Below are 16,026 nucleotides of genomic sequence, written 5' to 3'. Positions count from 1 at the left end.
CTTTTTATGTCTTTGTTGGTAAAAACCTTCAGATCAGTTCAGCATCTTTGACCCAGGGAAGAGGTGTGGGGGTCTTTAGTCATGCATCTGGCTGGCCTTGCACGTGGCCTTCCAGAATTTAATAAGTTTTTTTTCAGTCGTGGAATCTTTACCAGTCTTACACTGTCGATAATCTCTGGGGATAGGAATATTTATCTTTGGTTCATATCATCATGATGTTACATATGGCCTCATACTAACTCATGTGCATTCCTCAAGGTCATAAAGAAACCATTCTTGGTTACTTAAGAAAACAAATTCAGGAAATCACTGGACAGTCTAATAACACGATGGGAAAAAGGCAAACATTTATTTTTATTTGCAAGTGCAGTTTCTGCCAATAGTTAGTGCTCACAAAACCTTTTAAGCTACAGTAACTTTTGGTAAACTCAATGAATATTTATAAAATACCCAGTCATAAGAAAATTACAGAAAAATTCCCATTACACTGTTGAAAATGTTTGGAATCCAAAATCCACTATTTTCTGCAATGGTTTTTACTATTTGTTCTCATTAAAAAAAGATTTTCTTTCTCTTTCTACTCCTACATAGTCCTGGTTAAATTAATATAATCTGCCCCATGAACTTTTAGAATGCCCATTTTCTGGATTTAGATTTTTATTCATACATATTTATATCAATATTTTAATATTTTACATAAGACATTGCTTTGCTATGTTTTATGAAACAAAATTATAGATCCTATTTATGGTGAGACATTTCCAGTTTGGGCGAAAAACTGAAAATCTAATCTGTAGAAGGTCATTTTATGCCTTTTTCCCCCTTTATTAGTTATAATAAATAATTAGCAACCTATTAATTACAAAAATTCTTAATTATGCCTAGAGTCACCAGAGCATTTTCACACATTTCAATTCCTTTTTGTTACTGTATATGAAATCATTAGGAAAAGCCTCTGGTTTTCCAGTTTGGTAACAAATGGCTTTTTTTTTCTGATGCATAAATAATAGAAACTAATGATGACTATGTAGCTCTTCCAGAGATTTTAAAGGCAAATCTATATTGGCCTACAGTTAACATGCAAATTCATCCAACAAGCAACACAAAATGTATTGTAGTAGTCATTCATTGTTATCAACATTCAAGAAGATCTAGTCAGCAGTGCATCTCTCCTACATCAGAAACACATTATAACATGGTCACAACTGAAGTCCGAGCACACCTGGTAAGAGACCCCCTTCCTAATTCATCCTCGACTTCCAGCACAACACATGAACAATAGCAATTAATACTGCGGTACAAAGGTAAATACACACAAGAGTTTGGTGTGCTAGCATACAGAATTTTAAAAACAGTGACAAACGAACCCAAACATCTTGCCCTGTTCTCTCTCCTTTCCCTTGGTGAGACGAATTCTCACAGTCTTACTTAAAACATTCAATCTGGGGAACTGAGTCCAATGATCCTAGCACTGAAATTTTTCCCATGGAGGGAAATCTGGCCACAAGGGGATGTGGTACGTATCTGAGAGAGGACACTCTGGGGACCACCCTGTTGTGCAAACACTGGCTTGTGATTAACAGCCTTGAAGGAAAATTTGATTTTTCCACATATTTAGCTTTATCCCAAAAAGTAGCATGGTGGCATACTGTGGCTCAAATTTTATTATTTTTGGTTGGGTAAGTGAAATGTGCGCCTCTATCACCATCACTCTTAATTCTTCCTCCACCACATAAGACACTTGTTAAGATAAGAAAGATATTCTACTAAAGCTGACGGTGATTGAGAGTCATTCAGTATTCAAAGTTCCTAAAGAATCGTTGGTTCTCTGAAAGGGATAAAAAAGTAGGAAAGGCTTTGTTCAAACTCTTGCTAGTAAACAATTACTTCAACTGATACAATGGCTACGTGACATCAAAGTACTATAAATTATCAAAACTATCGTACAGAAAAATTACAAATTCATTGCAAAATACATTACACTGCTACCATTAAGAAAAAAGTGCTTTTTGTTTTCCTTTCTTTTTTTTTTTTTTTGCCAGAAAAGTATTCTTTCAATATAGAAAATCCTATGCGTTACCCTGCATGTGGCTAGGATATATTGTAACGGAGTTTGTACTGAGTCCTTCTGATTTGCTGGATGAAGGGCTGAAAAATATAATAATGACTTATTAAAGCCTTGTTCCAAATTATCACGCCAGCTGTCAGTGGAGAGATGCCTATTTAAGACACAAGAAGATGCCCTGGTCTGTTGAACCCTGCCTGTCATCACATTGTCCCACCAATCAGCTGGGTAGAGTCCACAAGCCTTTCACGTTCCTCACGTTCTCCTGAATTATTCTTACGTCCTCATCTAGTGCTTCCACCTATTTGACTCCTTTGCTCAGTGATGTCTGTACTGTCTCATCAGGGGAACGATGCAAGATGGCGGACCTGCCAGTTTCAAGAATGGATGTCCAAGGAGTTCCTGGGCTGTGGCTCTTTGCGAGGGTTCCCTCACCAGCATCAGGTCTAGGAATCCCCGGAGGACTGAAGAAACCTGTGGGAACACAAGATTCCACCCTGAGGACTGAAACAGAAACCCAACCATTTCCCCTAGAGTGGTTTCCCAGCCAATTCCCAGTTAAGTCATTCTATCAAACAACATCAAATTCTAGAAAGTCAGCATGAGAAGAAAGACGTTATGCGAGCAAAAAGCGAGTACTGCCTTTATTAACATATGATGTTTTCTTTACCTTCTTCAGGTTTGAAATAATATGAGCAAATGACAGGGCAATGGAAAATGACAATCTATTAACTAAATCAAATAGTAATAGAAATAGCAGCATTATGAAGCACTTACTATTTATAAGTACTGGTTACACACATATGTAAAATGTGGTACAAACATGGGATAGTTTTATTTTTCTAATACATATATTCAAATGTATAAATATGAAGTGTTGGTTTTACAGTAGTAGATTTCTATGTATTTACACCTATTTACTCTCCAGCCCCATCAAAATACAGACCGTTTCTACCCCTGTAGGGGCCCACCTCAGGCACCCTTCCTGTTAATACCCATCTTCCTGCAAAGGATCACCACTCTCCTGACTTCTAATTGCATAAATTAACATTGCTTCTTTTATGCTTTATAGAAATGGAGTCATATACCGTCAAGTCTCCTCTGTCTGGCTTCTTTCATTCAATAGTGTGTCTGTGGGATGCATCCCTGATGTGTGTGGTAAAAGCTTTCTCCTTCTTCGTGAATGCTGTGTAGCATTCACTGTTAAATTGTACCACGTATTATTTATCCATTTGGAAAACAACCTTGAGCAGTGTCTAGTCTTTGACCATTAGGGTTAAGGTTGCTCTTGTAGACGATGTTGAAGAACATCACACCATTCTTTTTGGATGAGGGACTCTTTTGATATCATGCTATTTTAGCCACTTTTAATTATTTAAACTTAGACCAAACGGTTGAGGTTTTAGTCTCTTGTTCGATTCAAACAGTCTCCTGGTTGTTGTTTGTTTTGTTTTGTTTTGTTTTGTTTTGTTTGCAAGTGATTCTATTGAGACCTCTTCTCTAAGACTTACGGGTGAGGGAAGAGGGTAATTCCCCCCAAAAGGTAGCTTTACTTCCTCTCTGTGCCACGAGGCAGAGGGGAGGGGAGGTGTGTTATATGAACTCCTGGAAATGGCCCCTCCCAGCAAGACCTGTCCCTCCACTCCCACCAGCAGCTACTAGAGTAGTGGTTCTTTTCTTACTTTTTTCAAGTTTATTTATTTGAGAGAGAGAAAGCATGAGTGGGGGAGGGGCAGAGAGCAAAGAGGTAGAAGGAATCCCAAATAAGATCCCCACTATCAGTGCAGAGCCCAATGTGGGGCTCGAACCCATGAACTGCAAGATCGTGACTTGAGCCGAAGGTGGATGCTTAACTGACTGCACCACCCAGGCACCTTCAACTCAGCATTATTTTTTCTGAGCTTGACCTTACCTGGTAATCTCTGGCAAACAGGAAGGACCCTACTTGGTCTCTTAACCGGGCCCTTCACGGCCTGTATGATCCAGACCCTGCCTACCTCTCTGATACGTTGTATCTTCCCCACTTCCTCTGGCTCACTTTGTTCAGACACAAAAGTTTTCCATTTTGGCATAAGGCCTTTGCACCTGTTGTTCCCTCTGCCTCACACATTTTTCTCCCGGATCTTTGCATATCTTGCCCCTTCTTTCTATTCATATTCTAGTTCCAGTGATCTGTCCCCAGAAAGGACTTCTTTCACCCTTCAACCTAAACAAGCTCTGAATCCCCTCTCCTGTATTACACTGTTTTTATTTACTTCATAGTGTATACCACTCTCTGAAATGACTGTACTCCTTCCTTTGTTTGTGGTTTACCATCTGCCTTCCCGACTAGAACACAAGCGCTATGAGACTCAGGAAATCTGAGGTCCTGTGTTACAATATCCCCAGTAATTAGGACAGTCTCCAGTATGTCACAGGTGCTTGCAGAGGGAGTTGTCGTGGAGTGCCTGGTTTCCTCTTCTAGCCAACCCCACAACAGAGGGGCCAACGGTATCCCATTTTATAGATAGACTTTGAGATGGAGAGGCTGAGTGCCCAGTGAGTGAACAGGAAGAGGAGAGATTTGAATCTAAGTGATTCAAATTCCAAAGTCCATGCCCATAAACCAGGATCTACTCCTGGACAGGATAGGGCAGTCTTTGAAAGTACAGAGAGACTGGAGAAGCTAAGAATGATTTTGAACGTCAGCAACAGATGTTGTTTCTCACCTTGTGTAGGTCCTTCACTCTTGGAGGTAAACTGTCCCGAATCCTCCGCATCGCCTGGAGGGGGGGCTCATTGAAGTACGGGGGCTCGCCGTCTATCATTTCTATCACCATGATCCCAAGGGACCAGATGTCCACCTGTTAGGGACAGTCCAATGGTTATCTCAGGCCAGGACCACATTCTGAAATGTTGGATGTGTCCAGGGGACCCAACAGATTTGCACCCATTTATAAATTAATGTGGTATTTGCAAACTTTCAAAATTTACAACACAGATTTATGGACTGCCCTGCTGAGTTACCACGTTTTTGCTAACAGTCTTCATTTCCTTTCTAAAGACGACTTCAGGGATGATTCTGCCATTTAGGTACATGAAAATCTTAATATTCTGGAGCTCAGAACTTTTTTTTTTTACTGTTAATGTTGGTGGTTATCTGCCTATTAGGACAGATGAGGAAAACATCTAAGTTTTATATTATGAAAATAGAGAAGAAAGTTGCATTTAAAACCATAAGAAAGGGCAGTTGAATTATTTGTAACAAACTACAAAAAGCTATATTACACAATACATGTTGATCCTTTTATTAATTTGATTTTTAAAAATAGTTCCTCTTTCCCTACTGTGGAGTTCTTTCCATTGCATTTTATCACTTTGAAGCAGCATGCACAATACCCTGCTTTATAAAACCGTTTTCAGGGAATGGAGAAAAGAAGAGGAAGAGATGACAAGCAATTGTTTCCGAGTAACGAATGGGAGTCAGGACAATGAGAAGCCGTAGCTGTCCTATAAATTCCCAGTTACGGCCACAGCCACTTCCCCGTTAGAGCCGCATTACACCTCTTATCAGTTAGCTGCATTCCTGTTAGAACCCTTGCAGTGATCTTCACGGAGAATTTACGCTCTTGGGACCACAGTGAGAAAAACAAGCACACATTCAAGGGCAAGCAAACAAGGAAAGAGAGCAGAGTCCGCCTTCACTTCTGCCAGTATCCTTAGTTCACTGGTCCATGCTGCCTCGTCATGCTTCTCCCCGCTTAGCATCACCTTCTGCACCATACTGTGTGGAAACGCTGTGTGCCTGGCTGGAACGGGCTCCTTCCCTCCGTGTGTGTAGACTTGCATGTCTAAGAGCTTCACTCATACTACTCCCTCCCTAGAAGGCTTTTCCTCCACTCCTTCTGGCCCCTTGTTTTTACATTTCCAAACCTTGTCCCTTAACAGATTATGAGCAATTGTTTCTTTTTCAAGGGAAGCAGAAATTGTGCCATATTTTAAAATATGTTATCGTATTCCTATATAATTTTTTTCCATGGGAAAACATTTGTTCTCTGTCCCTCTAGCCTTTGAATCATGACACCTGCTCATCTGTGCATCTTTGGCTGCTTTTCAGGTTGCACTGCCTTGCTTTGTGTGTCCCTGACATGGAGGGTGTGATCAGAGTTTGCGTGATCCACCTCCCCTGCTTTCAGTGTATGTTTAGGACCTCAATAAATGCCCCTGGATCAATGTCGTGGTGATTTCCTCGGTGGTGGCCAGTTCCTTTCCTGCCACAGCCTCCTCTGTGACAAGGCTAGTAAATGGGGTCAAAGGTGGAATCCAAAGTCCTCATCCTGATTTGTGGTCATTAGCTGTCTCAAAACCACTGAATCCCTAAGCCTGTCCCACCACTCCCAAGCAATGACTGTCACCTCCTTACCTCTGTCCCATAAGGTAGCCTAGAAATCACCTCAGGTGCCATCCAGTAAGGAGTGCCAACCAGTGATTTCCTCTTCGGTACCTCTTTAGAGACTTGAGCACAGAAACCAAAGTCAGATAGCTTTATCTGAAAAGGAAAGGAATATAACAAGGTAACAATCTAATAATATCAGCTTCCAGATGGAGAAAGCAAATTTTAATTTCAAAACAAAATGGTCTCATGGACAGGCCTTGGAAATATGGGAGATGGTCAGACCCTTTTATTGAAAAGGTGTGATTCATTTTAATGGAAAAAGCTCTCATGGCTCCACCAGGGTTGACTTGCAAATGTGAAGCCCGAAAAATTTACAAATTGCACTTCAGACAACACATTCGTTAAAATTCAAACCCACAACCGTAATAATTTAATATACAGATGATGACTTGGTGTGTAAATTGCTATTCTTCATGTGAGTTTTGTACACACTGCTGCAATTTAGGTTGTTTTGCATTGAACACATTCAGGTTTCCAAGTACCATGAGATGATTGAAATCATCAACCCCATTTCTATATTTGAATTAATGCAAGACTCCATTTCTTTAGGATGCTGAGTATTGGCTCTTATTTTTGCTTTCTCTTTTGCTCACAACAAATTGAATTTGCCAATGTGAACATCAGTTTAGGTAGAAATATGGGTGTAGAAACTGGATGTTAGCACTGTACTAACGGTTTAAGGTGGTCATCTTAATGACCCCGTTTATTATACATCATGTCCACCACCCCAAGCAGATAGTGGTGGTCTTTAGAAATATCTAAGTAGCATACATCCCCAAACAAACAATGGAGAGGAGAAGCCACATGTATTTCTGTTCAGAGGTAATATTCAAAATATTTAATAATCAGAATCATCTAGATTAATTGGAATCTAGACATAAAGTTGAGCTGTGTCTTGGAGTTATCCTAGGGGCTTTACCATGTTTAATGAGACAAGGGCATCCCAGTAATGGGCTGTCATAATGACTTGAAACAGTACCTATTAAACAACAAGCATGAAAATATTGCAATATTTAATAATGGGTATAGACATAGTAGTGAATACTGGCTGAACATCAGCCTTGACTCTGCTCACTGTGGCCTCTGTGGAGAGATGGCACAGCAGAGTGGGTGGCAGTGAACCTGAGGCAATGTTTTTCTGGCTTCCATGGTCTTGGTCTACTGTGCAGGGGTCTAGAAGCTCCTGCAGAGCTCAGTGAGGAAATAAGGAAGTGCCTGGCACAAGCCCATGGTTGACATGAGGACCTTCAGGATGGCTTTCAAGACTTGAAGAAAGAGGCCGGATTTGTGAAATGCTGCAGAGACACCTTCCTGAAAAGTCCAGTAGCCAGGGGACCCATTAATCATTAGTGGCCACCAGTCCTGGTAGCAGAAGAGGCCAGTTATGCCAAGGCAGGGATCAGAGAGGAAAACATGGGTCTTATATTCTTTACTTTGAGTTCTGATAAGCCACACTTGTCCCTTATTCTCCCTGATTCTCTGAGAAAGAGAGGGTGGGAGGTGGGAAGATGGAGTAGACGGTGACCAAATCTGAAAGATTGATGTTATAAGGTATCTATTAAAGCTTATAATAATGTGGTTGAACTTTGAAAGACAATGTTTAAATTATTTAAGCAGACTAAATTTAATGGACTGAATTAAGAATTGCTTTTTTTTTTTTTTTGGTCAGTGGGACTTTGTAAAGTTTTAAGAAGCAGACACTAGGGGCACCTGGATGGCTCACTTGGTTAAGTGTCTGACTCTTGATTTTGGCTCAGGTCATGATCTCATGGTTCATGGGATTAAGCCCTGTGTCAGGCTCTGTCCTGACAGTGCAGAGCCTGCTTGAGATTCTCTCTCTCAAAAGTAAATAAATAAACATTTTTTTAAAAAGCAGAAAAACTATAATTGATTGCACATTCATGTGTGGTTATTTCCAAAGCTCTAAGGTGAATAAATTTGCAACCCTACTATACAGACAGTGGAGGAGGACAATTTTGCTGAAGCATTTTGTTTGCCTATAGATTAAAAAAAAATCTGAATTAAGGACGTAGATGTATCATCAAATCGGTATTGGCAGTTTTTAATACCTCTAGGGTGGCTTTCTTCTTCTAGACATAAGGAAAAAACCTCAAATCTCCCAGACTAACAATTATCTCCCTGACAATATGTAAGATGAGAAACTTAAACACAACACTAGGAAGCGAGGCCTCTTCCTCTGTTGTAGAAGTATAAGTGCTTTTACATGATTTTTGTTTTTACTCATCCAAGAACATAAAAGAGCCAATTCTCTAAAAGGACATAACTGCACACAACACTCATCCAAATAAATCTGCAAGTAGATAATGGGAACTGAAGTAATGAGTATAATAAAGTACTGTAGGGAGATCTTCAAAGAAAATCACACAGACCCTAAGCGGAGCCTCATTTCAAACAGAACTGTACAGTATGGTGTATTAGGAAACACGTTGTCTCACTTATACACTTGGGCTAAGAGAATTGCAGCTAGTACATAGCCAACCCCTAAAACAGAGGAGAGGCAGCCTCTTCCCCAGGGGCCAGACAAGAAACCAGGGTTTAGAGCTCAGAGCTCCTCTTCATCTCAGTGTGTCCTGGCTAGGGAACCGGAGCCACATAGAAACACAGGTGGTGGCTGGGGGGAGAGCCTATCTACAAGATGGCTACAGGTTTAAAAGAGAAGGTGAAACCCTCATTTTGTAAACTGCATGCACTCTAAAGAATTCATGCATCTGCTCTAGGTTCCTGCTAAGGCAAACAGATGGATGCTTTTTGTGCCTGGTTTCTGGGTACTTCCTATAAGGGAATGGTACTCAAAGTGTGTAGCACCAGCATCCCCTGGGAACTTGCGAGATCACCTAATTTGGGCTGAATCAGAATCTCTGGGGATGGGGACCCAGGAATTTGGTTTTTGGCCAAGGTCTCCAGTGGTTTTATGCTCACTAAAGTTTGAGAACTTCTGTTTTAAGAAGAACAATGGCCCAAAGGAACAGAGAAGGGTAACAGAAGGGGCCAGATAGATGAAGATGCCTCCAGTTACTTCAACTCTCAACCAGAGAAGAGAGGGAGACCATCACAGCAGCTTAGGTGGACCAGTATAGTGGCCTCAGCTGGCTCCTCTGTCATTTGACAAAGTGGGACAGGGTGGGAGCTTGTCCAAGACTACAGCAGTATTAGAGGAGGACTCACATGGGTCTCCTGGCTTGTAAGGCTGTGCTTCCTGTGTAGGAAAAGCTGCCTCTGTGGAGTAGCAGGGAAGAGAGAGGACACAGAGGAGGCCGTGGGAATGAATTTATGCAAGCTATGGAACATGCTCCCATCTCTCTTAATTTAGAAAGAGCTTCTGGGAGATAATCTTCAGGCCTTCTAATTGTAAAATTCTAGTTATTCAAGAGACAAAAACACTCCAGTGCCTAAGGGTACCAGGCAAATTATCAATGAATTTAATGGGTTGGGTAGAGACCATGGAAAACTAGGGGTATATGCCCTTGGTGAAGAGACACTGACTTCCAGCTGTCAGGGCACAGTAGACGGGGTGTGGACAGTCACAAGGCCCTGGTTGCCATCTATGGCCCCTTTTCTATCCTTTACCCTCATTTTAAATCCTGTGGAAGCGAGTACGGATACATTGCATTATCTCTGGGTGCTGTGTTAGTTCAGCTCCCTTCCCCTCCAAGCACACTGCAAGACAAGGATTCAGTGCAAGTCATTTATTGGGGAGACACGGGGAACACTGATAGTGAAATGGAGATGTGTAGCAGGGAAGGAAAGGCAGCCCATCAAGGGCTAGTTACCACTGTGGGAACTAGAGCTCACCCCTGATGAAGAAGTCTGGGAGACCATAGTACATGTGCCTCAGAGCTAGTCCACGCAAGGACAAGACGGCTGGGTATTTCTACAGCAACTCCCATCACTTGATCCTGGGCTGCTGCTATGGAGTGTGAACATTAATTCAAAGGAGTTTCTAGCCTGCTGTGTACTGGAAGAACAGACTGCAGTAGCTGGAGAAAGTCTCCAGGAAAAGGGACGCCAGTGGTGGCACTGTGAGGTGGAGCTAGTGAGCACTGACAAAGGGAGTCCAGGGAAGATATGGGTGTGACACCAACAGCATCCTCCAAGGTGCTTTTCACCCTCATCACACCATTGCCATTACTGCCATGGGTGAATTCAGGCACAGAGTTGTCAGATACTTTGATTTTTTCTTTAATGTTTGTTTATTTTATTTGAGAGAGAGAGAGTGAGTGAGAGTGCATGAAACCATGAGACTGGCAAGGGTCAGAGAGAGAGAGAGAGAGAGAGAGAGAGAGAGAGAGATAGAGAGAGAGAGAGAATCCCAGTGCAGAGCCTGACTGGGAGCTCCATCCAATGAACTGTGAGCTCAGTACCTGAGCTGAAATCAAGAGTCAGATGTTTAGGGGCGCCTGGGTGGCTCAGTTGCTTAAGCGTCCGACTACAGCTCAGGTCATGATCTCACAGTTCTTGGGTTCAAGCTCAGCATCGGGCTCTGTGCTGACAGCTCAGAGCCTGAAGCCTGCTTTTGATTCTGTGTCTCCCTCTCTCTCTGACCTTCCCCTGCTCACGCTGCCTCTCTCCCTCAAAAATAAATAAAACACTTAAAAAATTAAAAAATAAAATCAAGAGTCAGATGTTTAACTGACTGAGCCATCCAAGTGCCCCAGATACTTAGATTATTTTTTTTAAAGGAAGACAGGAATCTGAAATTTTATGTGAAACCTCCTGATTCTTAAATTGTGGCAATCCAATTTTAGTTTTTTAAAAAAAAAAAGGACCATAGGGGCACCTGGGTGGCTCAGTCAGTTGGACATCCAACTTCAGTTCAGGTCATGATCTCATTATTTATGAGTTTGGGCCCCACATTGGGCTCTTGGTCTGATGGCTCAGAGCCTGTAGCCTGCTTCGGATTCTGTGTCTCCCTCTCTCTCTGTCCCTCCCCTGCTTGTGTGTGCTCTCTCTCAAAAATAAATAAACACTGAAAACAAGATTTTGAGAAAAAAAAGACTATGAAAAACACTGTCTATGTCCCTTTTCAATATAGGCACTGGGCTTAATAGATCATGGGTTTGAATTCCACTCTAGTCAATGAATTTGATAAAAGTTAAATCACTCACTGTTTAGTGGATCCTAAGTATCATCTCTCAAATATAAGCCTTGGGCCAAGGAAAGATCATAGATGAATTTATTAACCCTTAATTGAAAAGGTGGGGGGACCATCCTCTCTGAGCACCTCCTACCTTGTACCTAGTTTATTTCTGACTGGTTTAACTCAGATTATTTCATCTAATTCTTGCAACCACTCTATTCATTTTCCCTTTCAAACTCCAAATACTACATGCCCCCTGCTTAACATGAATTAGTGACTGACTAGACATTATTTCTGCCATAGCAAAAGAGTGAACAATTTAACTTTGATAGCAAATCATTTCCCTTCTAGTCTTTGAAGAGGCCAGAAAGGATGGATCCTTAAAAAATCTCTGAGCAATTCACTATCTTTTCTAGTTTTTCTAAAATAATTCTAGATTCATAAGAAAAGTCACAAAGAAATGTGCACCCAGTCCTCCCTACTGCTGGCATCTTACATGACTGGAGTACAATATCAACACAAAGAAAGTGATATGGGTACCATCCATAGAGCTTGGTCAGATGTACTTGTTTGTACATGAGCTCACTTATGTATGTAGTGTGTGGGTGTGTGTATATCCTTGGAAATGAATCACACTGTAGGCTTGAGTAACAACCACCACACTCCAGGTACCCAGCTGTACCATGACCACAAGACTCCTTGTTCTGCCCCTTTACAGTCACTCTGCAGTCCCTCCCCCCTGTATGTTTTATACATACAACTGCTATAAACGTTTGTGTGGAGGTTTCTGTGTGAAAATAAGATTCCATTTTTTTTCTGGAATATATGCCTAAGAATGCAATTGCATGCTAAGTCCATTTTTAGTTTTGAAAGGAACTGTCTTCCAGAGGGGCTATACTATATAGATATATATACACATCTCTATAATTATGTTACTTCACAAAGGTAATATACATGGAATTATGCAGCATGTATCTTTTTGAGATTAGCTTTTTATTTTTTTCTGCTTAGCACAATTTCCTTGAGATTTATCCAAGCTCTTACATGTATCACTGGTTCATTCCTGTTTCTTTTTGCTGAGCGGTATAGACAAATTCCATGGTATAGACAAATTGCAGTCTGTTGGACCATTCAATCTGTGAAGGACACTTGGGTTGTTTCTAGCTATGGGTTTTTATACACACAACTGCTATAAATGTTTGTGTGGAGGTTTCTGTGTGAAAATAAGATTCCATTTTTTTTCTGGAATATATGCCTAAGAATGCAATTGCATGCTAAGTCCATTTTTAGTTTTGATAGGAACTGTCTTCCAGAGGGGCTGTACTATTTCACATTCCCACCAGCAGCATATGAATTAGGGGTGTTATTGCTATTTTCCAGCATAGACTTTCTGCCACATGTGAAGAGGCATCTCCTAGTTTTCATTTGTACTTCTCTAAGGGTTAATGATGCTGCACCTCTCCCAATAAGAAGAAAACTCAGTATACAGCTTGTGTGACAATGTTTTCCAGAAAAAGCCACCAATCATATTCTCTAGCCCATGAGCTCTTCTAACCATATGACTCTCTCCCCCTGAGCCGGAAGGGCTCTAACTGCAGTGGACATGGCATTAGGGGACTTTGAGGCTGGGTCATAAAAGTACCCATCTTGTTTTGAACGCTCTTGGAGTCTGGACTCCATGCTGTGAGGAAGGTCACCCAGAGAAAGGTCACATTGTAGGCGTTATGCTTGACGGCTCAGCTGAGTACCCAACCACCAGCCAGCCCTGAATACCTGTCATGTGAGTAAGGAAAACTTCTAGATGCAGTGTCTCACCACAAGTCGGAGCAGTCCTGGCTAGCTGAGCCCAGCCAACCTCCGGAGCCATGTATGTGACTTTTAAGACCCTGAGCACTGGAGTGATTTGTTACAACAATAAGTAAATGAGAATGTTTTCTCCACTAAAAAACTTCATGCTATAATAGTACATAACAAATTAGTATAAAATTTTCTTGGAGTAGCCACACTCTATCTTGGGTCTCATTCTTTTTTTAAATTTTTTGAGTAGTTTATTTATTTTGAGAGAGAGAGAGAGAGAGACAGAGAGAGAGAGAAAGCATGTGAGTGGAGAGAGAGAGAGACAGAGAGACAGGAAGAGAAAGAAAGAGACAAAGAGAAAGGAAGAGAAAACGCAAGTTGGACAGAGGCAGGAGAGAGGGAAAGATAGAATCCCAATAGGCTCCGTGCTGTCAGCACAGAGCCCTATGTGGGACCCAATCCCATGAACCCATGAGATCATGACCTGAGCTGAAGCGTTGGATGTTCAACCAACTGAGCCACCCAGGTGCCCCTCAGCTCTCATTCTTAAAATTTTCCTTTCTCTACAGAAACTGAAGAAGCCCGCTGGAGTCAATATGGTGTGTTGTTCTGAAAAGTGAATGAGTGCACTCTGGGCAACACTGTACACGCTGCCTGTTGCCTCTTCTGGAACGCTCTCACCCCTGACAGCCATAGTGCCTAGTCCCTCAGTCTCTGCTGTAGCATCATCACCTCAGAGGGGCCTTCTCTGACCCCACACCTCCACTATTTTCCACCATATCCTTACTCTGCTTCGATTAATCATAGAAAACAGAGTGCTTATCACTGCCTGTCTGAAGATGATATTATTTGTGGATTTATCCCACCTGCACACCCCAAATAAGCTTAATGAAAGTAGTGGTTTTGCTTTGTTCACCTGGAGGAACTAGAACTGCCCCTGGCACAGAGCAGATATTCAGCGAGTATTTGCGGAAGGAGGGAGTGAACAAACCGCTAAAAGCACTTGACATGTGCCAGCCCCCGTGAGATCCTTACTGGGTACACGGAAATGCAGGTCATGCTTGAAGCATCGCTTCTGCCCTCGAGAACGACACTGAATGATTTAATAACCTTTTGTACATTGTGGGGAGGACAGATCTTCAAGCTGATTAAACAGTGAATTGTCTTAGTCTCATGTCTGATTTTGATATCTGACATGTACTTGCAGCAAGGAAGCCTTTGTCATCAATCTCCAGAAATAAGGGGCAAAAGCCTGGCTGAAACTGCCCGGCCTTTTCTTTTCCTTTTATTCTGTAAGTACCAGTCCCCAGGGCCAAGCTATGGGCCAGTTCAGTGCTCTCAAATTGTGTTCTGAGGTCCTGGAACCTCACTTAAGTACTTGCCTGAGTTAGGCCAGGGGAAGGTTCCGACCCATTTCCCATAGCACCCCAGCTCTCTGGGAGAATGTGCAATCTGGCCACATATCCTTCGCCTCCCTGGACCCCTTTGGAACATGAATGCATCTTTTCTCATCAACAGGTAGAGTCTACTTCCCCATCCCATGTATCTTGACTTATTTTGCCCAAGGGACATTAGCAAACAAGATATAAGCAGAGGGTTCCAAAGTGTGCATTAAAGTTCACCTCTCTTGCTGCTCCTGGGAAGCTTGTCACAGGCACTGTCAGAATAAGCCTGGGATAGTCTGCTGGGAGATGCAGGGCACATGGCCAGTACCGGGAGAAGGAGTGAGGCCATCAGCAGCAGGCTGGCCACAAATGCAAGAGCAAGCTCAGCTGATGCCACACGGAGCAGAGATGAGCTGTTCCAGTAGAGGGCAGCTCAAATGCTGACTCAGTACTGTGAGCGAAAACATGGTTGTCTTTTTTTTTTTTCTTTCTACTGTTTTTATTTCATTTTTACTATTTTCTTTTTTTTCATAATATTTTATTGTCAAATTGTTTTCCATATAACAACACCCAGTGCTCTCCCCCTTAAGTGCCCTCCACCATCACCACCACCTCTTTCCCCACCTCCCCCTTCCCCTTCAACTTTCAGTTCATTCTCAGCATTCAATAGTCTCTCAAGTTCTGCATCCCTCTCTCTCCCCAACTCTCTCTCCCTCCTCCGCTCCCCCTGGTTCTCCATTAGGTCTCTCCTGTTTTCCTGCTAGACCTATGAGTGCAAACATATGGTTTCTGTCCTTCTCTGCCTGACTTATTTCGCTTAGCATGACACCCTCAAGGTCCATCCACTTTCCTACAAAAGGCCATATGTCATTCCCTCTCATTGCCATGTAGTACTCCATCGTGAATATATACCACATCTTCTTGATCCATTCGTCAGGTGATGGACATCATGGTTGTCTTTTTAAACCACTAAGTGTAGAGTAGTTTCTTATGTAGCAAAAGCTGACTAATGCATGATCCCATATCCTTTTTTAAAAACAAAATTCATGGGGTGCCTGGGTGGTGCAGTAGGTTAAGTGTCTGACTCTTGACCTCAGCTCAGGTCATGATCTCACAGTTCATGAGTTCAAGTCCTGTAAAGGGCTCTGCACTGATGGTGCAGAGTCTGCTTGGGATTCTGTCTCTCCTTCTTTCTTCCCCTGCTTGCACTCTCTCTCTCTCTCTCTCTCTCTCTCTCTCTCTCTCT

At 42.1% G+C, this 16,026-nt stretch overlaps 1 protein-coding gene across 2 annotated transcripts in view; it reads right to left on the bottom strand.

Annotated features, from left to right (window-relative positions):
• Positions 1 to 325: 325 nt before the first annotated feature.
• PAK5 (p21 (RAC1) activated kinase 5) overlaps positions 326 to 16,026 on the bottom strand; it is a 281,523-nt gene continuing 265,822 nt past the window's right edge. For both annotated transcript variants that reach the window (XM_029917126.1, XM_029917127.1), the window contains exons 8-10: positions 6,468 to 6,593; positions 4,774 to 4,908; positions 326 to 2,539 (exon numbers count right to left, since the gene is read on the bottom strand). In XM_029917126.1, coding sequence (XP_029772986.1) covers positions 2,384 to 2,539; positions 4,774 to 4,908; positions 6,468 to 6,593 — 417 coding nt within the window. In that variant the 3' untranslated portion in view covers positions 326 to 2,383. The remainder of the gene's footprint in view (positions 2,540 to 4,773; positions 4,909 to 6,467; positions 6,594 to 16,026) is intronic.

Source organism: Suricata suricatta, chromosome 12, assembly GCF_006229205.1.
Source record: "Suricata suricatta isolate VVHF042 chromosome 12, meerkat_22Aug2017_6uvM2_HiC, whole genome shotgun sequence".
Lineage (NCBI taxonomy): Eukaryota > Metazoa > Chordata > Mammalia > Carnivora > Herpestidae > Suricata > Suricata suricatta.
This window is presented reverse-complemented; position numbering and strand designations above follow the sequence as displayed.